General features: G+C 54.1%; 2 protein-coding genes across 7 annotated transcripts; one reads left to right on the top strand and one right to left on the bottom strand.

Moving 5' to 3' along the window:
- The first annotated feature begins 2,296 nt into the window (after positions 1–2,296).
- CYREN (cell cycle regulator of NHEJ) lies at positions 2,297–6,463 on the top strand. 4 transcript variants are annotated; one of them, XM_047831841.1, is made up of 5 exons: positions 2,297–2,426; positions 3,569–3,642; positions 4,172–4,452; positions 4,716–4,791; positions 5,691–6,463. In XM_047831841.1, exons 3-5 carry the CDS (start codon positions 4,313–4,315, stop codon positions 5,943–5,945), a joined length of 471 nt encoding a protein of 156 aa, XP_047687797.1. In that variant the 5' UTR covers positions 2,297–2,426; positions 3,569–3,642; positions 4,172–4,312; the 3' UTR covers positions 5,946–6,463. The 4 variants fall into 4 exon arrangements, with proteins under 4 accessions (XP_047687797.1, XP_047687767.1, XP_047687786.1 ...); XM_047831811.1 differs by lacking the exon at positions 2,297–2,426 and adding an exon at positions 2,718–2,969; XM_047831830.1 differs by lacking the exon at positions 2,297–2,426 and adding an exon at positions 2,955–3,082.
- A 135-nt stretch (positions 6,464–6,598) lies between these two features.
- Positions 6,599–22,443, bottom strand: TMEM140 (transmembrane protein 140). 3 transcript variants are annotated; one of them, XM_047831790.1, is made up of 3 exons: positions 22,429–22,443; positions 20,773–21,056; positions 6,599–8,083 (listed from the first exon to the last, which is right to left on the bottom strand). In XM_047831790.1, exon 3 carries the CDS (start codon positions 8,043–8,045, stop codon positions 7,491–7,493), a length of 555 nt encoding a protein of 184 aa, XP_047687746.1. In that variant the 5' UTR covers positions 8,046–8,083; positions 20,773–21,056; positions 22,429–22,443; the 3' UTR covers positions 6,599–7,490. The 3 variants fall into 3 exon arrangements, with proteins under 3 accessions (XP_047687746.1, XP_047687755.1, XP_047687737.1); XM_047831799.1 differs by lacking the exon at positions 22,429–22,443 and having other exon boundaries at positions 20,793–21,421; XM_047831781.1 differs by lacking the exon at positions 22,429–22,443 and having other exon boundaries at positions 20,773–21,415.
- Between the last annotated feature and the right edge of the window lie 1,531 nt (positions 22,444–23,974).

Below are 23,974 nucleotides of genomic sequence, written 5' to 3'. Positions count from 1 at the left end.
AGCAAATACGGAAACCTGCCCCCTCCTGGCCTGCTTCTCCCCAGTCTTTGCGCCATCCTGAGGGCTCGTCAGGATGCATTCACCCTGGCCTTCCTCCCGGTCGCACCCATACCCCTCCAGGATGCGCTTTCATCCTCCAGTAAAACGTGTCAAAACTTGAAATGTCCCTTCTTCACAATAGCTGCTTGGCACCTACCCAGAACCCCAGCAAGACCCCTCCCCTTATTTGGGGCAAGGGCAGGGTAGCGGGGAAGCCATCAAGCCAGTCCAGCCTCGGGTCCTGGAGCCTGTGTCCCTGGTGCAGGTGTGGACCCCGGCTCTGGCCCAGGCTGCACGCCCCTCGCTGTCCTCGGGACCGGTCTGCTTGCCGCCTCCTCTTGGCCCCAGGAGCACGGCTTTCAGAGCACTTCAGCGGTTCGCTTCAACCCATCCAGATGCCACCGCTCGGGTGTTCTCTCCCCTGCCTGGGCTTCTCTCCCTTCAAGCAGCTTCTGTGCAGACGCAAAGGTTTCCTGCTTCTCAGACCTCATTTTTCGGCTTGCTGGGAAGAAGTTTTAGGGAGGCACATATGGGGGGAGTGGTTCCACTGATAAGTATTTTCTTTCATTCACACACACAAAAAATGACGCTTCACCAGTTAGACTTGGGTTTGTTTTGGCTCCCAGCTTGAGAGCAGAGGACCCTGGAGGTCAGTGGTTCTAATACTTCTGAGGAACCAGAGAGGTGGGTCCTGCCCCTGGTGTGGCCCCCCTGGAAAGACTGCAGGCAGAGTCCGGGTGCAGCCTGCAGCCAGGTGACCTCGGTGCTGGACTGGTTGGTTTTGTGACTTGAAACCATTGGTTTATCTCTTCAAGCCTTGATTGAGTTAAACTCTCCTGGCCCAGCAGGTGAACGTGCTTTAGAGAAACCAAAAGCGCCACACAACTTAGTAGAGATCTTCAGGGTAGGGAGTTTCCAAGCTTCGGATCAAGGTCCACAGTTGTGCACCTCTGGCCTGCGGAGGGTAATTATTCCATTGGCGGATCTGTTGCAAATCACATTTCAGATGGTGTCTTGATAATTTCACATTTTGGGGCCAGAAGGTCAGTTCTAATCATCCTTTTACCTCAAAATGCTGTAGAAGAAGATTCCTCTGGTGGGAGAAGTTTCCTCTGTGTTTTTGTCACGTCTGTCACATCTGCGACCTGGGGTTGCTTTGCTGGCCTCTTTGAGGCTGCTGTACGCTGTGATTTAAAAAAAAAAAATTTTTTTTTTTTTTAAGTTTATTTATTTTGAGAGGGACAGAGATAGTACGAGTGAAGGAGGGGCAGGGAGAGAGAATCCCAAGCATGCGCAGAAACCTACCTGGGGCTCTACCCCATGAAACGGTGAGATCATGACCTGAGTTGAAACCAACTGACTGAGCCACCCAGGTAGCCCTGAGTGTGACTTTTTTTTTTGAGAGAGAGAAGGCACAAGTGAGCAAGGGGCAGAGGAGGGCAGTGAGGGGGAGGGAGAGAGACAGAGCGGGGAGGGAGAGAGACAGAGAGGGGAGGGGAGGGAGGTCAGCCCCACCCGGGGCTTGAACTCATGGAACCCTGAGATCATGACCTGAGCGGAAGTCTGATGCTTAACTGAGCCACCCAGGGGCCCCAAACTGAGTGTGATTTTAATTAAAGCTAGATGCTAGCTCCACGTGTCCACCACAGTGCTCTTATCAGGCTGAACGCAAACACCGCGGACTCCTGGGAAGCTTCGTGGAGCTGCCGGATTGGAAAAGGGAACACCTGGCCACCAATCTGAATGTTAAGTGTTAGTGAAACCTACTTACTTTAAGATAATTTCTTTTCCTGCACCTGAGGGTCTCACCCTGTACCCCCTCCTTCTGGGATGCCTACACCCCAGCAGCGAGAGTTGGACTTGGTCCCTGTGGGAATCCTGAGCCTTAAAAAAATGCAGGCCCTCCTCCCCTCACCCTAATTTCTGATTTGGGGGCTCAGGAATTGACACTCTAATATTAAAATCCGACTAGCAGACCTCAATTGGAGCCATGTTTGGGGACTGTTAAAGAAAAAATATTCTATTAAATAGAAAATTACTGACACTTGTTAAAAACTTAATGGCAGACTTTATTCAAGGGTGTGTATTACAATTGGGTTTTATAGTAAGGGAGACCCATCAGGCTTAACTCTGAATACAAGAAGGAAAGGGACTTTATAGCCAAAGAGTGGATGGAAAGCTGCTAAGAGGAATCACCAAAGGTAAAGGGAGCGTGGGAGGTGGGGGGAGGGGAAGGGTTGGAACTCGCTAAACTCGGCAACCAGGATTCTTGCTGAAGGCAATCTAGGCGATCCGACATTACCTGGGGAATGGTGAAAAATGAGGAGCCCGCCCAAATTTGAGGGCGATCAGGATTGGAGGGTGGGGCTCCTGGCTAAAATGACTCGGTAGGATGCTTGCGAAAACTGGACAATGCAGAGAGGAGCAGGGAAGCTCCAGAGGCAGGGCCTAGATGAGGGTTCAGAGGAGCCCGACGAGAGCGAGAGCCGGGTCAAGGAGAGAGTGTCGCGGCCCCGGGACAGCTGGCGACTCCCGCTCGGGTTGGGGGCGGGGACGCCGACTGCGCGGGCTGCCTGCAGGGGGCGCGCCGGGGGCCGGAAGTGGCGAGGCCGCGCGGGGTGGAGGAGGTGCGCGCGGGGCCGAGCCGGGTCCCTCCGGCCTGCCAGGTGTGGGTGGGGTGTGGGTCCGCCCAGCCGCCCCGCGCCGCCTCTCGGGCCCGCCCCGGAAACCGAGAACTGCGCGCGGGCCCGGGAGGCTGGAGGGCCGGGCCGGAGGGGCGCGTGGTCCGGGACTCGGCTCCGCCCCGCCGTATCCGAGCGACGGGGCCCGCGAGCCTACGGGCTCGGAGGAGGCGGTCCCGGCCGTTCCCGCGGCCGGCGAGGCCTCACGTGGCTATCCACGTGCTTCCGCTCCGCCCTCGTCCCCCGCAGGTTGGCACGCGTCTCGCCGCGGCCCCGGTGGCGCAGGGTCCCCGAGAGCGGGGCGGGCCTTGCTTGGGGAGCGCCGGGCACGTCACGAGCCGGCGGGGCCGGGTTTCACCCAGGTAGCGCGGGCTCTGCCCGGCTTCGCGGGCTCCCCGCGCCCGGCCTCTGCGCTTCTCAGAGCCCCGGCAGCGCGGCGGCCCTTAGGCACAGGGTTCGGCCTGCAGCACCCGGCTGCGAGGCCTGGCTGGCCGTTCCGTTTTTTTTGGAACCTTGGGCACATTGCTGTCAGTTCCTCGTTTGTAAAAATGGGCTTGATAATATCTGCCTGCGGGTGGAATAAATGTCGGTGTGCCTGACTGCGGGGCTGTGTCTGCGCCTGGCGGTTAGCAGGGCTCGGGTAGTTGTGGGAACAGTCGGCTATCATCACTGCCTGAATTTTGACAGCAACCAGGTACACTGGCCAAGCTCTGCCCTCTGGCCGGACAGGTTAGGATGACGTCATGCTCATTTTTTTTTCCCTTAAGTTGTAAACAGTCTTCTAAGATGAGCAATAAATGACTGTGATTCAGAGAGGGATCGCTTATTCATGGTTGACCCTTTTCTAGGCAAACCTCTGCTCCAGTAAGAGCCTCCCTAGGCGGAGCTGGACTGCTTTCAGAGTGGACTGCCAAGTGGAAGGGTGAGACTTGCACCCCGAGTCCCTGGGTGGGGACTGAGCTGTAGGGGGAGGGGCTGTGGCGGTGGTAAGTGGGGGTGGGGAGAAGAGAGACCAGGTTAGATGAGACAGGCTGTCAGGGCACCTTCTGGATTACCTCCTTCCTGGAGCAGGTCCGGTTGTGGTTCCTAATCCCTACTGCTGGCTAAAATTTGGCCACCCAGAAGTATTTTTGGATTAAGGGAGGGAGTGTTGGCCATTTAAACCTTGCGGGGACTCAAAATGGTCTTGGAGTTGTCTGTAACCACACTAAGGTAGAGGAAATGAGAAGTCTGGAGTTGGGGAGATGAGGGAGAGATCATGAGAGAGATTTTCAGGGTAGGCTAGGCACCCTGGGGACAGCGAGCATCTTGGATGGCAGGGAGAAGGGGAATGGGCCATCTTAGTCTCCTGGGGCCTGCTGTCCACCTCTGGCCTGTCCTGACCAGTAATTTCAGCTGGTGACTGGAAGTATTCCAGCTTATTAGAGCTCACTGGACTTTGTTCTTTGTAGGATTTCAAGCGTGACTCCCATGCAGGACAAACAGACCTAAAGTTCCCGGTCGGATGAGCGTGGGGTTCCCCGTCCTGAATTAGAAAAGCAAGTCATTAAGCCTGGGCCCTGACTCGTCTTCCTTCATGAGAGAAAAGAGAGATGGAAACCTTCAAATCTGGGGATAAAAAGAGGGTCCTTCCCACATGGATGACAGCCCAGGTGGCCGAGAAGAGAAAGGTGCCCGTGAAGACCCCGAAAGCGAGGACATCGGCAGCAATGCCAAGGGCTGCTGCCGCAAGGTGGGACAACTTCCCGTCGGGGTCCTGGGGAATGAGGAGGGAGGGAGGGTTTGGAGGCGTCACAGTTGCTGGGGCTGAGTCTTGCGGTGCGGGCAGAATGGTGAGGTGGCGGTGAGGTGGCGGGGGTTTCAGCCCCACAGAGGTGCACGTGGCAAATCGGGAGGCCCGGGAATGGGACTCTTGCCCTCGCTTTCTGCCCCCTCGTGAGACCTGAGACCCGAGACCCGTCTGTCCCCATCTGTAGCATCGTGCCTTCCTTTCAGACTTCCTGCCACGAGGACTGTGTACTGCATGAGTGAGGCCGAAATGGTGGATGTCGCCCTGGGGATACTGATTGAGGTAAAGTCCACTGTGTCTCTTCTTACTCTCACGACCAGAAACCGGACCGGGCCCTTGGTTAATGGCAATAAAAGAGACGCCCTGCATTCTCAGTTGGCCTTGGGGAGCCCTGTCATCTGTCATCCCCCTTCGTCCAGCTGTCCCTTGTCTAGCGCTTCTCGTGCTCCCCTTGGTCTCTCCCCATGTCCGGTGTCACTGAATGTTTGGGGCTGGACACCTGGGGAGGGAGTGGTCGTGGGTGGGAGAGCATCTCTCTCTGGGTGACTGTGTGTGGTATGTGGAGGGGACAGAAGTTTTTCACCGCTTACGTCCTCTGGAGGGTCTCAGGTGGGTGAGGGGACTTCTCAGCCGAATGCCACGCAAGTCTGGCTTTTGAAGCGAATAGTAACTGCCACCTTAGTGTTGTGGAGTACTTTCTAGTTGACCAGGTGCTTTCCTAGGTTGTTGCCTCATTTAATCCTTGCAATAACCCGGTGATAGTGAGTGCAGGTATTACTGTCCCATTTTACAGATGAAGATATTAACACCCAGGGACTTTCCCATAGTTACACAGCCGATAAGTGACAGAACGTAGGCCCACACTCAAGTTTTGTACCCGTGGTCCTTCCGTTCTGTCACCCCCACCTTTCCAGATACGCTTTTCCTATTTTTCTTTTCCACTCTGCCGTTCCTCAGGCCCCTGCCCGCCTCTCTCCCAAGCGGGTCTTGACTTCTTCGGGAGCTGTGAGGGGTGGCCGGGAGAGGGGGGGATGGAGAGGGGGAGGCTCTGATTTGGGGCGGTGCTCGAGCCGGTCACACGCTTCACAGTGGCTTCCGCATGTGTTCTGCGTCGCCGGCGGTTATTTCATTCGGGAAATAGCACGATGTCTGTTTTGCCCCTCATTTCTCCTACCCCACAGGCCCGGAAACAGGAACAGCCCTTGGAGCCACTGACCCCGGCTGGCGCTGATAAGCCAGAGCTGTCCCGGGCCCACTCCGCTTTGTCACCGTCACCGAGCTCTCCTGGGAGAAGTGAGGACAAGGACGATGAGAAAGACGCCCTTCCTCCAGGCCACAGCCCTCAGGGGCCCGCGGGGTCTGACTCTGCCCGCAGCAGAAGCCCCGAGGAGGACGAGGACATGTTAAAATACGTCAGGGAAATATTTTTCAGCTGAACGGACAGGCTTCCCAGGACTTTCTACCCAGAGCGCTGGAGGAAGCCGGCCTCCCCTCCGCCCGGGGCCTGCCAGCCGCTCCCGCTCCTCCCCTCCAGCTCCTCCCCTCGTCCGCTCCTCCCTGGCAGGCAGTCACCTCCTTGGGGAGCTGCCCTGTTGAGTGTGTGCAAGTGAGGAGTCCAAATGCGCTTCCGTCAGAATTTCTCCCTGCGCCTTGCCTTCTCCACTCGGAGGCCGTGGTTTTATTGGCCTTCCAGGTCCAGGGAAGGTGGGGACATGGTGGCCAAACTTAGTGAACTGAAGAGCCAACTTAATAATTTTCAGCGAAAAAGAGGCATTGCTGCTAAGTGCACTGGAATCCCCACCGTCTGGTCCCCCTGATCTCTCCCTAAGGAGGACGGCTGTTCTGAGCACAGTTCCCGTCACTCGCGCAGTCCCCCCCCCCCCCCCCCCCCCCCCCCCCGGCAGGTGCCCCACCCACAGGGCTCTGCTCTGTGTGGGATCTTGAAACTCCGTGTGCAGATCGGAAGCCCCCCTCCCCCAGGCGGCCACCGTCCTGCCACTTGGCGGCTCAGCCTCAGTCCTTGGGCAGTTGTAAAGCGCCAGTGGGACGGGAGCCCTGCGAAGACCCTAAAGACAAGATCACACCGGAGTCCGTGCTTCTGACTCTATTCAGTGTGGTTTTTGACAGGCACAGAATAAGGCAGTCATTTGCTGTATAGGTTTTCCAATATATAGGTGCTGAAAAATACAAACGGTTCCCCAGTGTGTGAGCTGTGTTTATGTCCTTTCCAATTCTGGGTGGAGAAGTGAAGGCCTCGACATCTGTATGGAAACCCCTCAGTTCTTTTCACCTTCCTCCTGCCCAGGGATTTGGCGTTTTGTGTTCCCAACTCCCAGGTCACGTGCTGGGAACGATTTGCCAGCTGACGCCCCTGCTCTGTCTGGCTTCAGGTCTGGGAGACTTCGGGAGAACCTTCAAAGCCACCAAGGCTTGTCTTTGTGCCCACGTGTTCTGTCTTTAGTGACTCCCTCAGGGATCACTCGTGGGCCTTTGGGAGACGGGCTCATCACTTCACACCCACCGTGGGGAGGGGGAGCCTGCTAACCAGGGCCCCAGGGAGGCTGAGGTGCACTCTCTCATAACGTCCCCCCTTTGTTGCCATGAACCTTCACTGGGTTCCAGTGTGACATGTGGCTAATTATCCTAGAAATCAGGCCTCGTGATGGGAATCCTAATGTCAGTTAAAGGAGTCCTCGTGACAATGAGCTTTTTGTGGTGTGTCCTTGGGAACCTCGGAAGTCCCAAAGGATGGACAGCCCCACGCTAACAAGCCGCAGGTACCGCGGCTGCCACTGCTGCGCCCTTGGCCTTCTCGGCACTGGGTACCCCACCTCCTCCGCGGTGGGTCCCATCTGCCAGAGCTTGAGGCCGGCATTTGCTATGAAACAGGCTGAGAAGACATGCCAGCCCATGAGTTTTCTGGCACCTTCTCTGAGCATAGTTCAAACTGAACTCTTGCCATCGTGAGCCTCTCGACAGAACTAGCAGCTGTCAAGCTTGACCTTGTCCTCTGCTCTCTGAGGGAACACACACGTGGCCATAAGCAAGAGGAGGAGTAAGGCCTGGGCAGTGCCCAGAGCCAGAAACCCAGGCTCCAGGAGGGAGAGCCGGATCCACTTCCACGTGTAGGTGAGGAAGAGGCCCAGGCCGCTGGCCAGCAGCATGGAGGACGTCGCCAGGAAGCCCCCTGCCAGCCGCCACTCTGCCTCGTTACTGTTGCACCAGGCCAGGAAGAGGGGCAGGGGGACGAAGAGAGTGAAGACCAGGGCCCCGTACACACCGAGCCTGGCCAGGGCCAGGCCGACCCGCGGCACCCCCAGGGCCTCCAGCTCCGGGAACTGGCGGCACTGGAGGGAGCCGGTGCCCTCGTTCCACAGGCAGAAGTTGTAGAAGCCGATTCTGAGGTTGGGTGAGTCCACGAGGTTGCCGGCCTTCCAGAGGAGAGCGTAGAACAGCAGGAAGATGACCGCCACCGTGACTGTCATGATGCCCAGGAACAGCAGCTGCTTGCCCCGCCTTGGCCTTAGGACGGTCATCGTCTCCTGCCCTTTTGCAGGGCCGCCTTCCGGGGCACCTGAGGGAAGTCACACCGGTGAGTGTCCGGCCTCCCTCCCGGTTTCCTCACAAGCTCGCCTTCTCCGTTCTGGAATCCCATAAACACCTGTGGCAGCCTTCCCTCCAACCCCAGCGGGAACAAGAGTCAGAGGGAGCCTGCAGGCGGGATGCACTTGGTAAGTCACCGCGAGCCCCCTCTCCGGCCTTGTTCAGGAGGAGGGGCTCCCTGGGCTGCTGAGTGCCGGAAAGCGGTGACAATGATGGATGCCCTTTGAACAAAGGCTTTGCTGCCCTTTAAACACCACAAGCCCCTGGAAATGTTTGTGAGGGAGTTTCTCAGATCCTTTCGAGGGTGGGTTTGTCTGGGGTGAGGGAGGAGGCTCGCTGTCCCTGGGGGCCTGAAGGACGAGGAAGGCGCTAGAGGCACAGGGGCCCCCCCCAGGGGGCGCTGTGGGAACTACTGTCAATGGGCCACAGACCCGGCAGATCAGAACTTCCAGGTTGGGGTGGGGCACTGGTGTGTTCTAGAAGCCCTGTAGCCTGTTCTAACACAAGCTGGGGGGGGGGGGGGGGGGGACGAGGTCTGCTAGACTTCTCCGGGAGCTTACCTGCCCTGCTCTGGGAGTCATTACTTGGTGAAGGCAAGAGGCCACCTGCTCATGAAATCACACAGTAGCACTCACTACCTTTTAAGTGTCTCCGATTTTTTTCCTGAGAACAGGAATCATAGAAATCTTGGAAAATAATACGTAAAAGAAAAAAATACATAAAAAATAACCTCTTATCCCACCACGTACGTAGAACCACTGTTAATTTCTTACCAATATTTTTTTCCTATGCGCTGATGTGTTTTTAAATAGTCACACTGTTGACCACAATGATTTTCTCGCTGAATATTATGCACATTTTTCAAAGCTGTCACATAGTCTGCAAATACATGTTTAATGGCTGTGTGATAGTTCGTGTCGTAGATTTATCCGTCACGCCATTAGGCAGATTGTTTCCATTTTCACCATTATAAGTGACAGATAAGGAAGATGTTTGTATGATTCTTGGTTGGAATCTGATGTTTCCTTCAGCTAGATATCTAAAGTGGAGCCAAAGGTAGAAATACTTTTGCGTGATCTTACTGCATATTGCCAAATTGATCCGCAGAAAACTTACTTGTAGTCCCCGTAGAATAGCGTACACCGTCCTCATCGTATTTGAAGTCTTTTCACTATGATTTTAACCAGAAGGACTTCTCCAAATTGCTCTTCTACCACAGTAGTCTGCCTGCGATACCTTTGTATTTGTAAAGTTTCGACTACCGAACAAAATAGCCATTTGTGGGCCAAAGTGCCGCTAGCCTTCCAAGACACAAGGTGCTGGGGACAAAGGGCGGAGGGCCATCCTGTCAGTGCACCCAGCCTGGGGCGCCAGGTGGTTTCCTGCAGCCAGCTAGCGGTGGCCCCGGGGAGAGGCTCAGGGGACGTGTCCAGCCCTGGGGGGCGGCTTCTGAAGGGAGCAGCCGCTCCCTCGTTCCCTCCGCTGGCTGAAAAGGAAGGTGAGTCCCACCACATCCCATCTCTGTTCTGCTAGAACAGGAAGTGCCCCGAGGGAGAAAGAGAACAAGTGTGAGGGAAGAGGAGATGGCCCCCGCTGAGGGAGAGGGCGCTGCACCAACTACCACAGACCGGGCAGCTTATAAACCACAGACATTTATTTCCCCCAGCTCGGGGGGCGGGGGCTGAGAAGTCCAAGATCAAGGGACTGGCTGATTTGGTGTCTGGTGTGCCCCCTTCTTGGTTCGTAGAGGGACATCCTTCCCCAGTGTCCTCACATGGTGGAAGGGACAGGAAGCTGTCTGGGGCACCTTTATTTTTTTCTGGGACCTCTTTCACAAGGGCACTGATTTCATTCATGAGGGCTCTGCTCTCAACCTCATCGCCTCCCAAAGGCCTCACCTCCTACTGTCATCACCTTGGAGGTTAGGTTTCAACGTACGAAATTTGAAGGACACAGCGATTCACTCTATAGCAGGTGGCTCCCTTCAGAGGACCTGAGTCAGTGCAGACAATGAGAATAAAGATGTATCAGCAAGCAACTCCTTTGACCGAGAGCCGGGACAGCACCTTGGGGGGAGGCCGGTGCCCGTCAGAACAGAAACATACACCTGTGCCTGCAGTGAGGTTTTGAACTCCTGTCGCCACCGTCCACCAAGGGCCTCTGCCCCTGGCTTCTCCTTCAGGGGAGCTCGGCAGGGAAGCGCCGAGGTGGCAGAGAAGGGCCATCCCGCGGAGGCCCTGGGACCTCCCGCTACCCGCCTTGCCACAGCAAGGCTTAGCCGGTGTGGAAAGGTGTCTTTGGTCCATGCGTTGTGAGAGTAGCATAGCCGAAGTTCTAGCTGGCCCAGCCCGCGGTGCGGGAACATCCCCAGCAGTAGGTGTTCTGTACGGTTTCGTATTTCACAAATGCGTGTAGAAACCTGTATCTACGTTTTTAGTGGGTTTAGGTGTTTCAGGGCGCGAGATGGATTTCCAGGGCTGGAACCCCGATTTGTGCGCGTGTGCCGTAGCAGATGAGCTTTGACTTGCCTCCGTTGGTTGGGAGTACGGGTGGCCTTACGTGGATGTTCCCTCTTCTTGCCCCTATTTCAGGCCTGTTACACTTGGGTTCAAAAAAATCGCTATTTTTAAGCATTTTTGACTTGAAGACAGAGCCAGGTTCAAAAGGCGTGGCGGCCTGAGGACATCGTATCAGCCAACTCTGGCTGTGGCTCCCAGGCGACCGGCCTTTGTTTTTGACTTCCTGTCTTTCTCTCAACTGCCCTTTGGGAGGGTTTCACTAGAGAGTGAAACAAAATAAAACCGGACCTGGGAAGCCCAGGAGCACAAATATGGGGAAGGAGGTCGCCCCTGGTTCCCGGTCTTTATAGGCACAGAGTTCAGCTCCACCGCCTGGAGCTTGGGGCTCAGCGCCACTGGGCAACTTTGAACTTGTACTGGCCGTTAATTCTCTGTAGGGGGCGCCTGCTCCCGGTGCTCTCCACTCTGGCTGTGCTCAGGGGGCCCCCAAACCCATCTGCCCTCTCTCTCAGTCTCCCTGAAACTCCTGAGGTCTTGCCCTGCCCCCTGCCTCCAAATCCTACTAATCCCTGCCCCCTTTATCCACTTGGCCGTCCATCTTATCCCCTGAATGGTGCCTGACACACAGAAGGAACTTCTTGTTAAGAAAGAAGACAGGGGGGCGCCTGGGTGGCACAGTCGGTTAAGCGTCCGACTTCAGCCAGGTCATGATCTTGCGGTCCGTGAGTTCGAGCCCCGCATCGGGCTCTGGGCTGATGGCTCGGAGCCTGGAGCCTGTTTCCGATTCTGTGTCTCCCTCTCTCTCTGCCCCTCCCCCGTTCATGCTCTGTCTCTCTCTGTCCCAAAAATAAACGTTGAAAAAAAAAATTAAAAAAAAAAGAAAGAAGACAGGAAGAGGGGGGAGAGAGAGAGAGAAAGAATGAAAGATGGAAGGAAGGAAAGAAAGAAAATTAAAGAAAAAGGAAAGCCAAGCCCTGTGGTACCCCTCAGTTATTGCGCGTGTACATCTTGTGTGCGTGTCCTGACAAGCCAGCAGGCTTCCTGAGGCGAGGGGCCGTGTTTCGTGTGTCAGACACACTCAGCACGGCGCTGGGCTGGCTGCTCCCCGTGTCCCCTCAGACATCCGGACAGACTTCAGGACCTCAGGGACCGAGAGGCTGGAGGCTGGTCACAGCTTCTTCGTCTGAACATTTCGTAGCGGATGCCTCTGGACGTTCCGTTGGAAAACCCCATGGCGCTCTTCTCTGTTGTCCTAAGAGCCCACCCTGGCTTTCGTGGCTTTTGACAATCCACATAATCTCGTTCTCGCCACCACGAGCTTTTGAATTCTCTTTCATGACGAGCCTTGCCTCCTTCAGAGGGTGAACCAGCAGGCTGCTGCGTCACTGCTGCCATTTTTAGCTGAACTTTTTCCTGTTTATAAGACAGCCACACGTGATGATTGTAGAAAAGTGGAAAAATATGTGAATGACCAAAACTCATCTGTAACTTTGGGTTGTAGAAACCACCACTCTCAATGCATTTCCTTCCGTCATGTTGTTTTACACGGTCAGGCTCATGCGAATATGTATGTTTGCATCCCGCTTTGTCAACATCATTACGGCGTGAGCGTGTCCCTATGTCACGAGAAGTGTTTCCTGCACGATGTTTTTCGTGGCTGCCCGTACTTTAGGACATTACTTTGTAAGACTGGACACAACGCTGTGGCGATGTTTGTGAATCACCGTCCCTTACTGTTGGCACTTGCTTCTCAAGACGCCTCAAGTGCCATGGCTCTCCTGAGTCACAGAATCAAAAGGAACTTTACGAACTGTCCTAGTGCCTTCGTTCCCTTTCCCGGAGGCAGGTTTGTAGCTCTGGTCTCCATCTCCGGAGTATACTTGGCACCTGTCTGTGATCTGCGAGAATACCCGTCCACGTGATTGTGTATATATATATATATATATATATATATATATACACACACACACACACAATATATATATGTATATATTGTATATATTATATACATATATATTGTATATATATACATACACAATATATGTGTATGTATATATATACACAATATATGTGTGTGTATATATATATATATATATATATATATATATATACACACACAGCCCCCCTGCGACTGTCTCTCATGCCAGGCAACTGCTCACTCACCACCTGTGGAAATTCTACTTCGCTCATTAAGTGTTTGGTGAACTCTCAGAGTGAGCCCCGCGGAGGGGAACGGAGTACCCACGAAGAACGTCCCCTTCAGAGTCCCCCTCCAGGAGCGTGGGGACTAGACTGGAACTTCTGAGTTCTTCCACCGGGAATATATCGTATGTTCTACCTGGAGGGGTGTATATGTTCCGGAATGTGCTACCAAGGATGACTTCTGCCCAGGGTGCCCTCTTTCCACGGCAACATCAACGACGACCTGGTATTCTTCCTGCTCCTTTAGGAACAGGACACCTCGATACTGTCCCCTCTTGGACCTCTCCTGTTATCCTTGCCCCTCACTCCCTCCCTCAGCTTCGGTTACAGTGGCTTCTTCCTTATTTTCCAAGAACTTAAGGCAAGTCAGGACTTCCATGCTTGACATTTTCTCTGCCTGGAATGCTCTTCTGTTATTACACGCCTCCCTTGGGCCTCTCTGCTCAACTGTCCCTTTCTTACGGAGGCCACCCCTGGTTAGCATCTCCATCTGTGACAACCCCTCCACCGGCCCCACAGCTCACACTGCCTGTGCCCCTTTCCTGCTCTCTCCCCATAGCTCTGGTGCCATCTAACATTCTCAACATTTCTTGTCCCCCCCGACCCCAGTCCCCAGTAGACTGTAACCTCCATGAGGGCAAGGACTTGTATCTGATGCTCATCTTTATGTGTCTGTGGTTAGCTGGTCTGTTTATCTGTCAGAGACCTATCTTTCACTGTTACGTCCCCCACGCCCGGGACTACGGGCCACACGGGAGGCACTTAGTAAAAGTCTGTTAAAGGACACGCGAGTGACTGAATGAACGTCAGCAACGGCACATAGAGTTGCTCAGACCCCTCCTTGTGTCGATTTTTTCCATCTGCTTCCCTGTCCTGGTCCTCCTCCTCCTGGCCCCTCCCTCTTCTTCCCGGTTTCTAAATGTGAGCTCTCTACAGGATTCTCCTGTCTCTCAGATAACATCACGTAGGCCTACAGCTGTGAGAGCCGCACACCGAGAGCCCTGACGACGGACATGAGATGTGGGGACAGCGGAGGTCAAGGGCACACCCACCCACGAGCGGTCCCTACCGGGGCCCCCAGGACTGCCTGGTAGAAACTGATGGTATCATTTTGTTGTCAGAACAGAACAGAAGCTTAAAAGAAAAAACAGCGAGCTGATGGGGTGGTTACTAGTTGTAAATTCATCTCCCGGCCTTCCTTTTCACTCGTGATTTAAGAGAGCTCTAGGGGACAACAGAGGGAAGAAGTTGCTTTGAGAATTCTCTTTGACCAGTGAAGGCGTCCAGGGAGAAATCGAGTTTGACTGAGAGTTGATTAATAGTTGAAAACAGATTTCAGAAGCTCTTTGGGCATTTACTCTGTGCCAGGCCCTGTGCCGAGCACTTAGTAGGTACCATTTTATTAAGTTCTTACGACAACCCTGTGGGAGCAGGTTTACGATTGCCATCCCCATCTTCCAGAGGAGTAAAACCGAGGCTCGGTGAAGGTCAGGAGCTTCCCCAAGGTCCCCCGGCCAGTGGCCAGTGACAGTCCATCAGGCAGGCTGGTCGTAATCATCTAGAACCTGCCTCCACTGAATTGTGTGCGTGCCCGCTGAGGCCTGGCGGACGCTGTTGTCGTTGTTGGCTCTTCGTGCGGTGGAGACCATGTGGAATGACTGTTCTGGGCATACACTCTGCAGCTGTGTGTCCTGGGTTCCAATCCCAGTTCTACCATTGACTTAACATCCCAGCGCCTAACATTCCCATCTGTAAAATGGCTACAATAGAATTTATCTTGTAGCTTATGTACAGCACATGGAACGTGACCTAGTAAGTCCTGTGTCAGTCATTATTGTCATGGAGAAGAAACTGGAACTCAGGGAACGGAGCCCGGCCGCGGTGCGGCCCTAGAGGAGACAGACGGTGCCTGCGTCCAGCGGCAGAGCTCCGCTGGGGGACCCGCGCCCCAGGGAGCTGTCTTTTGTGCCCTTGGACGCTGATGCGGCCGCCACAGGTGGTGGGGAAGGGCGTGGACCCAGGGGCCAAGCGCCTGGGCTCAGGGCCCATGAGCTCGAGCAGCACCCGGCTTGGCCTCCGGCACCTGCTCCCCATCCGGACCCTGTCGTTGGCCTGTACCCGGGGGCTGTGGCGAGACTGAGGTGTGGCAACTGTCTCCACGCCCACCCGTAGGCCGGGTGCGCTGGGCCGGCCCGCTCTGCCAACCGGAGCCCTGACTGTGGAGAAAAGGGAGGTGAGGGAGGAGCGAGGGGAGGGGGGCTGGGGGTGCGGCACCAAGGGGGAGAGAGCAGCAAAGCAGGGGGAAGAAAGAGTCCGGATAAAGCCAGAACAGGGTCTGAGCCGAGCAGCCAGCGGCCCTGCGGAAAACCTCCCCGCCGAACACACGCAGGACAGGGTGGCTGGCGGTGTGGGTGCGGCTCTGACAGAAATAAAAAGGGAAGAAGAAAGGGAAATGTGTCATGTTTCCTTTGGCAGAAGCATGAGCCCAGGTTCTTATTTTTCACAACCGGCCCGCGGTGGTGCGTCCCAAAGGTGCGGAGGCAGCCCTCGGGGGTCGCCCACGCTCTGAGGACGGCCAGGCCGGAGGGCAGCTTTGTAGGCAGCGCGTGACATTTGGGTTTGCTTGCCTGTGCCAGGGAAACGAAAAGCAGCTTCACCAGCAGAAGCACGACCACGCCACGAGACCGCCACGCAGGGTCAAAACCGTCCGTCTCCAGACCTCCACGAACACGGAGCCACGGACGTGGACCGTTTCAGCGGTTCCATGAATGTTAACTAGCTCTTTGTTCGTTTGTTTTGTTGCTTGTTAGCCTCGGCGGGCAGATGATGCAGCTGGGAACGAGGGTCAAAACATAAAAAATCTAGAGGGAGAAAAAATCCTTCACCACAAGAACGCGCCTGCGTCTTGGACCCGTCCTTACTTGGTGTTTTTGTTTGTTTAATGTTTAAGCATTTTTTTTAATGTTTATTTTATTCATTTCTGAGACAGACAGAGCGTGAGCGGGGGAGGGGCAGAGAGGGAGGGAGACACAGAATCGGAAGCAGGCCCCAGCCTCCGAGCCGTCAGCACGGAGCCCGACGCGGGGCTCGAACTTACGAACTGTGAAATCATGACCTGAGCCGAAGTCAGATGCCCAACTGACTGAGCCACCCAGGCGCCCCTCCTCACTTGGTTTTTAGTGGCGGGACTCCACAGCTAGCTTATGGGAAGCTAAGGACCCAGAGCAGAGTTTGAGGGTAAGCAGTACCAGAAGGCAGGACAGCCTTTGGCTGTCACTCTTGGTTCTCCTGCCCAGCCCTCTCCTGCAATCCCAATAGACATTCACAGCCCCCCTTCTACTGAGGAGGCCAGGGTTTCATCTTGTGACTCCACGAAAGGCACGTTTTGGAGAGTTCCCTGAGCCGTAGGCCCTGTGGAATCAGTAGCTCTCAGGGCAAACCAGGAACCTGGCCTCATGAGCTTGCCTTCCGGTTGAGGACACAAACACCAGTGGTGTACTTTTAAAAAGACCATTCCAAGTTTTGAAAAGATTTGGGAAGGAAACCAACAGGATGAAACAAAGGAGAGAAGGTGCTGGAAGCCGTGAGTCTAGATTAGTGGGTCAGGGAAGGCCTGTGTGCAGAGGAGACATTTGAGGCCCGAGGGATGTGACAGAGCCATCCCGAGTTGGGCCTGGGCAAGAGCCCTCCAGGGAGACAGTGCGGCTGTTATAAACACCGGCCTGGGAGAGGATCAGATTTCTGGGGCCGGGGTGGCGGCAGCCCCGTGACTGAGGGGAGGGGACCCAGGTCCCTGGGGGCCTTGTAGGCCAGGGTGAGAGGTGTGGATTTCATCGCTCGACCCGAGTGTTCTATTAACTCCTGTCCCTCTTCCCTCAGACACGAGGCTCTAGGCGCCCAGACAGATCTGTGAGCCAGGACAGACGCGAGGAGGCCAGGGGTCACCTCACACCCGTCCTGCCGGCTGGGCCCTCGGCAAGCACCCAGGCCTACTTGGACGTGGCTGGCACGCAACCGTTGGAAGAAGGGGAGGCAAAGAATAATAGACCCAAAGACTCGGACCTTCAGTTTTGCAAGAGGTCTTTCGAGAGAGGCTTCTTCCCCAGCAAGCTTGTAATACATCAGAAAGGGCTTCAAAACACATGCAGATTAATTCAAAGAAAGCAGATCGAAGCTAAATTGAGTAGCAGACGCTAGGGGCCCTCCTCCTCTACCCTTCAAGGCCAGTTTCGGGAACCTCAGAAAGCCAGTCTTCGGTCACTCTGACCAGTCTTTGCCTCATCACCCTGCTGGCGTCAGCTGTGGCCTCTGCCTCCCGGTTGTCCGGCTGCCTGAGGAGGGGGCCGAGGCTGCGGTTCCTGCCGCTCTCCGCTCTGCCCGGGGACTTGGCCGTCGGTACCTCCACTGCCCCACTGCTGCCCAGCGGACAGAGGGTACCTCTCCACAAAAGCGCGGGGGACCCAGGGCTCACCTTCCAAAGTCTGTTGAAGTCCAGGTTTGGGCTGACAAAGTGAATTCCTGTACCGGGACCACAAAATGGAGGCGGCCCTGGTGGCCCAGCCCGTGTCACAGTTCTAAGCCTAAGTCATGTGAAACACCTGTCAGGGAAACCCAACCCCCCCACCCCCCCTCCCCCAGCACAACCTTACCCTAGAAAACAGGACCTGCCCGCCTTCTAAGGAAACCCCGACCTCCTGGCCAATCGTGCCCATTCTTTCCCACGTTGCTGCCTCCCTACACAACTGGCTCTTGCCCCAAATCCTGCCAGACTGCTCCATGCTTGGGAGGCGCTGTACTCCCCCAATCCATGGCTTGTCTTCCCTCAGATAAAGGAAGGGTAAGCTCATCACTCAATTGTTTCCGTTTTGTCCTTTGACAGGGCCGAGAACGCTGAGGTGGCGTGACCCAGGGGCGCCGAGTACAGCTCTGAAGATCTCAGTTGCTAATGAGAACATACAGCCCACGTGCTGGAAGATGACATTTGCAGACGCTTGTTAATGCTTGTGAAGTCACTTTCGGGCGTACCATTTTGAGGCCCGTGGCAGGCTAGAGTAACTGAAGTAGTCGCGGTACCCAGCTCCCGGGTAGATTCCTAGAGATGACGGGGGCGAGATTGGGCCCCAGCCCCCAGAACGGTACCCCCCCACGGCTACCGGGATGGACAGCTCAAGAGTGGAGTGTCTCAGAAAAGCCACACATACGGGGTTAATACGTGGCCAAAGTATTAGAGTTCGCTGGAAGGTTTTTCATGAACGGGTGCGGAAGCCGTCGATTAGCTTCCTGAAAGCAAAACTAGTTTAAGTCCTCATGTCCAGCTCACATACCAAAATGAACGTCACATGGATCCAAGAGTGAAATGCTATGAACAGAGGGAAAAAAAAGATCTAAAAACAAGTCCAGATTCGATTACGAATGAGAAGGAACGCTTTGAGCTTAAAAGCACACTGAAAAAAAAAAAAAGTGCAGATTTAACTATTTAAAAGAAAGACACATTTCCGTATAACGAAAACAAACTAATAAAAGTAAAAGCCAACGAGTGTGGAAAGCATCTGCAACAGATATGAAATTATTAATATTACCAATATGTCAAATATGCATACAAACGAGTAAGAAAAACATTAACCGTCCGTCAAAACAGACAAGGAACAAAGATTTCAGGAAAGGACTGCCAAGTAGGTAAGTGTAGCTGTCATATTTCTACCAAATGTGTGGGCGTTTTCCTCCACCAAGCAGTTCTCCGTGACACCAGCGGGTGTCCTACTATTTAAGCCAATTCTGACATTATCTACAGGAAGAGAGTGTCAGATCCTGGGGCTAAGGGTTCGGTCCCGAAAGCCGTCTCCCCTTCCTCCTTCCCGGCTCCTGACCAAGGCTTAGTCATCAGCGCCCGACTGGCAAAATGAATCCCCGGGTGTTGGTGACTGAATCTCCAGCCAGTCTGCCTCCCTGGAGGTTGTGGGGGGTGGGGCTAAAAGTTCCGACCCTCTAATCACAAGACCCTCTAATCGCAAGGCTCTTTCTCCCACAAACAAACCCCATCTATAGGGACTTTCCAAAAGTCAGCTCATTAGCATAAACCCAGACGTGGCTGGAAGGAGCTTGTTAATGAATAAAGAAGACACCTTTATTGCTATTCACACTTCTAATGTTCCAAGGGTTTTAGGAGCTCTGTGCCAGCAAGGGCAACAAAGTCCAAATATATATTCTTATTATATAAATCACTATATCTCATTAACATGAGAAAAAACGTCTATGCCTTTGTAGCACAAGCAAAGAAAAGCCAAGTCAAATAACCTGTGAGTTTCTGTATCAAAACTGCGGCTAAGAACTTTGGATGGCACCTAGCTCATGGCAAGGCTAGCCTTGTCATACGGTGACGGTGACAGTGGCCCAAGTGACCCGTAAACATTTGCGCAAACTTTCCAGGAGGCGATTAGGCAATATGCATGGAAACCCTTAAAACTAAAAGATAGTCCTATCTTTTTGGCCTGGTAATTCCACTTAGGGGTTTACCCCAAGGCAGCAATCAGAAATGCAATCAATGGTTTATACACAGGAATGTTCATCACCGCATCTTGCGAAAAACGGGAAGCAGCTTGAATGCCCACCATTGGAATTAAACTGTGACGCACCAAACTGGTGAGACTGCAGACTTTAGAAAAGCCAGTCTAAAATCACACTAATAGAGTATGACTGCAGGAAGGAGACTAAGGGAACATTCTAAAATGTTAATGCATCTGTCTCTGGGTGGTGGCATTGTGAACAACTGTTCTCTTTTTGCCTGAAAAACATTTCCAGAATTATGTGTTGCATTTATGTAAAAGTGAAATGCAGAAAACAAACACAAACGGACTTCATGATCAGGTAAGGTAAGGCAGGAGTCGGCTGGCGAGAACCTGAGAAAGGGCATTACGTGCAGAATCGAAAGGGATGTCTTATGAACAGATTCTTAGGTCTGGGGCTTGGCGAGGGTTGGGGTGTAGGAAGAAGATACTGAGAAATGCACATTAGTTGTCAGGAGTCGAGAAGGAAAGAAGGAATCACATAATGTGTGTGTGTGTGTGTGTGTGTGTGTGTGTGTGTGTGTGTGTGTCTTTCCCAGAGGAACCTTTGATTTTACAGGTGAAGAAGTATAACGGAAGTTATTAAGGAAACAGTCCGTATTTAAGAAAATATTTTAAGATCAGCACTGGCGGGCATGAGAAGCGCTGTAGTCTAATGACAGGCTCTGAATATGTTAGACCCCGTTCAATTCTGAGTCAAGAACACCGGTCTTTCTGACAATCTCAACTCGCGGTGTATGTTTTAAGCACTCAGGGTGTTTCTGTAACTTGGAATAGTAATAGTCGAGCCACTTCAAGTCAGTGACCTGCTTCTGTCTGGCTGCCCGTTTCTGATGAGCAACCCGCCCCGCGGGCCATAAACATCTATTTGCACAGACCTTGCAACACCCTGTCGCCAGGTTATCCCTGTGTGTTCCTTTTAATTATTATTTTTTTAATGTTTATTTTTGAGAGAGAGCAAGCAGGGGAGGGGCAGAGAGGGAAGGAGGCACAGAATCCGAAGCAGGCTCCAGGCTCTGAGCTGTCAGCACTGAGCCCGACCCGGGGCTGGAACCCACGAACTGTGAGATCATGACCTGAGGCGAAGTGGGACACTTAACCCACCGAGCCACCCAGGCGCCCCCATCGCCGTGTGTTTCTAACCGGGTGCGCTGGCAGTCCCCTCACCATCTTGGGGGCCGCAGCCCCCCAGGATGATGGTGGCGGGAGCCGAGGGAAGGAGGGCAGAGCGGCACCCGAGGTCACGGGGGGGGGGGGGGGGGGAGCGGGTGTGCGGACACGGCCCGGCGGCGTGGCCCCGCTAGGACGCGAAAGGCCGGAGCCCACGCTGAGCCCAGACGCAGGCCAGCTGCGCTCCACGCAGGGTGGGTACTTACGAACAAGAGGCAGAACGCACAGGCGCTCGTAAAGAGGACGGGCAGGGAGTCAGGTTTGGCGGAGTCTCCTTTCTCGCTGGCTTCCTAACGCCAGGCTCCGGAGACGGAGCCGAGGCCGGTGGAGAGGGGAAGGGCGGCCGGAGGCCGGCCCGGGGTTCCCGCCCGCTCGCGCTTGCAGTTGTGCCCAAGTAAACAGCTCGCTGAAGGTCAGGGCACTGATGCCGCCGACTGGTGTCACATCAGCTGATTTCACTTTCATTTCCTCACTTGCCGGTGGCTCGTGACTTTTCAGAAAAAGGGAACGTAAACAACGTTGTTGTTGTTCACCAGATCGCGTACTTTACCCACGCCCGAGCTGCCCGACCAGTTGACCCAAGGAGCCAGGTAAGGGTCCTGACGCTGTCACACGACAGCTCCGGAAAGGGAACTGCCCAGGACACTCTCAAAGCTCCCAGTGATTTAGACTCCGAGTAAACACGACCTCCAGTTTTACTCAGAAGGGGCCTTTAAGATCATCTGGTCTAAGATCCCGGACCCGGGTCCCCCCCCACCCCCCACTGGGAAGCACTCAGGCCCTCTGTCCCCTCCTTTTCAGGAATCCGAGCTTCTCTGGCCACAAAACCTTGTGGGCTTAGCGTCCTCGCGGGGGGGGGGGGGGGGGGGTTGTTGGGCTGGTGCAGGAGCAGCGGGAACATCTCTTCCTTCAGAATAAGAGCAGAACCAAGCTTTTATTTTGTAACCACAGGGGCTCCTGGCCAGAGTTTAAAAATTGCTTCCTTTGCCCACATGACCAGCTGGGAACTCCAATTTGGAGCCAGGCTTGGTTAAGTCAGTAGAAGCTGCCCTAGTAATACTGCAGAACGCCTGGCCTGGCGGGTTTCTTCGGGTTCCTCTTCCCTCCCCGTCCTTCCCCCCCCTCCCCACCCCCCACCCTACCCCCCAGGAGTTCTTTGAACTGCCACATGTTTTCCCCTTTGGAGTTCCTTTAAACTCAAACCCTAGAAAGATGAGGTCTGACAAGGCTTTGGGGTCAGGGCTCCCAGCTACAGAGGAGCAAATTATTTAACCAAGCTGAGCGTGAGTTTCTCACCCGTGAAATGGAAGCGTGGCTGTTGTGGGAACCCAGAGAGAGTGTGGAAGTGCTGGGCACTCAGTGCTGGGCAGGTCATGATGGCAGCTGTTACTAGGGGAGGGGCAGAGGGAGAATCCCAAGCAGGCTGAAAGCCCCACCGAGGGGCTCAGTCTCGCAAAGTGTGCCTTGATGACCTGAGCTGAAGTCAGAGTCGGCCGCTGGACCAACCGCCCAGGCGCCCCCACAGCTGTTACTATTTAAAAGCAGAATTTCTAAATATTGAGAGTAACCTTCTTGGTAATGCCTTCAAGGCAGAGACAAAAGGAACTTTTCGGTGCGAATATAAAGTAGTTACTCTGAAAATTAAACACCGGTGAGTAAGGGGATGTAGTGGAAGAGGGAGAGAAACATATATTTATACATTCAGTACAGGTTCCAATGCACATAGTTGTAAGAGAGCCAAACTTTTCAAAGTTCGTTGTGAAAAGCAGCGACCGCATTCTCCCTTCTTCTCCAGAGCCAAGCACTTTCACCTGGGTAAGCGGATTCTTCAGGTGTTTACCCCAGTTCTCAAAATAACCTACCTGCTTGTCTCGGTGCTCTCCGGTTTCTCAGTTTCAGGCATCATCTACTGACTCTCAGCTTTCTTCTCCCTGATTCCCTGTCCACAAGCATGAGTCTTATCTTCCTCCTCCTTCCAAACTGGTTATATTAAGATTTTGCTTAAATCAATATCCAGCGTCTGCACTATTGTAACTATGTAAATACCACACACAGCAGTGGAGTCCTGTAGAAAATTGTGATTCCCGCCCGGTCTGTTAGTCTTCTCTGGAGATAATTGTCTTAATTCTGTGTTTGCTTGGATTTCTATGTACTTACTACCGATGCAACCCTCAATACTTAAATCTTTTTTCAAGAAATGTGTATGGGTGGTGCTTGACCTCTTCCTGAGAAAAGCTCCCCCAGCGCCCTTGAACCCACGTCTGCGCCGGGCTGGGTCTTGACACCCGGCACCCAGCAGTCCTCCTGAAGGACCCTCCCCACCACCCCAGGGATTCCCTCTGCCCCTGTCCTGTGCTGGAGTTCTTATTGCGGGTATCAAAGGCTTTTATCCATTTAGTGTTTATCCTGCCCTTAAACTTGATCAATCAAAGGTCGATCGAGTACAGAATTTTAGGCGAAAATAATTTGCCTGTATAATTTTGAAAGCTTTATTCCATTCCATCTGGCCTTCCTGTTATTTTTGAGAGTTTAAAACTGGTCTATTTTACAGCTTCCCAGATCGTCTCCTTTCCTCTTCTCAGCCTTGCAGCTTTGTCTTCAGAAACAAAAGTGGTGAAAACAACAACAACAACAACAACAACAAACAAACCAGAAATGATTTTTGTGGGTTTTTGAGAAGGAACGAAATTAAATGTGCCCAGGGGCCCCTTGGTGGCTCCGTGGGTAAAGCGTCGACTTCAGCTCGGGTCCTGATCTCACTTGGTGGTTTCGAGCCCACCTTGGGCTCTGCGCTTTCAATGCAAAGCTCGCCTGGGATCCTCTGTCTCTGCCCTTACGCCCCCCCACCCCCGCTCATGGTCTCTCTCTCAAAAATAAACTTAAAAAAATTAAATTACCCAGTTTGCCATTCTTAACTGGAAACGTAATTTTTTTTACACCCTGGAGGCTCCTTCTAGCGGCCGTTTCGCGGGCTCCCCCTAGCGGCACAGCGCGTCTGGCCGAGCCTGTTGCTCCCGTCAAGCTCAGCCTCTTCGCTGACCACCCCAACCTCCAGGCTGTGACTGCACCCTCGCCCGGGCGCGAACTTTCCCGCACTGCTCCCCACACACCAGCTGGCTTGGGGAGACCCTCAGAGCTCCCGGTTCTCAGGGCATGCCCCTCCTCCCGGGGCGAATTATCGGAGGCGGTGGCGGCTCCCTCTGGTGACACCTCTGCGGGTGGGGCGATGCCCTGGGGCAGTCCCTCTGGTCTTTTCAGCTCGATTCCCTCCCTGCCCCGTGAACACGCTCGGGCAAAGGTGACCAGGGCTCCGGCTTTCTTGGCCTGCTGGCTCTGGGGACGAGCCTGTGCCCTCTGGCTGGACGGAGGGAGGGAGGCCCTGACTTCTAGGCGGGGCCCGCCGGGAAC

Source organism: Prionailurus viverrinus, chromosome A2, assembly GCF_022837055.1.
Source record: "Prionailurus viverrinus isolate Anna chromosome A2, UM_Priviv_1.0, whole genome shotgun sequence".
NCBI lineage: Eukaryota > Metazoa > Chordata > Mammalia > Carnivora > Felidae > Prionailurus > Prionailurus viverrinus.
Note: the sequence above shows the minus strand (reverse complement) of the source record. Positions and strands in the feature narration are given on the sequence as shown.

Excerpts from the sequence above, each read along its gene's own strand:
- CYREN (XM_047831841.1), top strand. The coding sequence starts at position 4,313 with ATGGAAACCTTCAAATCTGGGGATAAAAAGAGGGTCCTTCCCACATGG. Across the intron at positions 4,453-4,715 it reads CCAAGGGCTGCTGCCGCAAG|ACTTCCTGCCACGAGGACTG; the intron begins GTGGGACAACTT and ends CCTTCCTTTCAG. Across the intron at positions 4,792-5,690 it reads CCCTGGGGATACTGATTGAG|GCCCGGAAACAGGAACAGCC; the intron begins GTAAAGTCCACT and ends CCTACCCCACAG.
- TMEM140 (XM_047831790.1), bottom strand. The coding sequence starts at position 8,045 with ATGACCGTCCTAAGGCCAAGGCGGGGCAAGCAGCTGCTGTTCCTGGGC.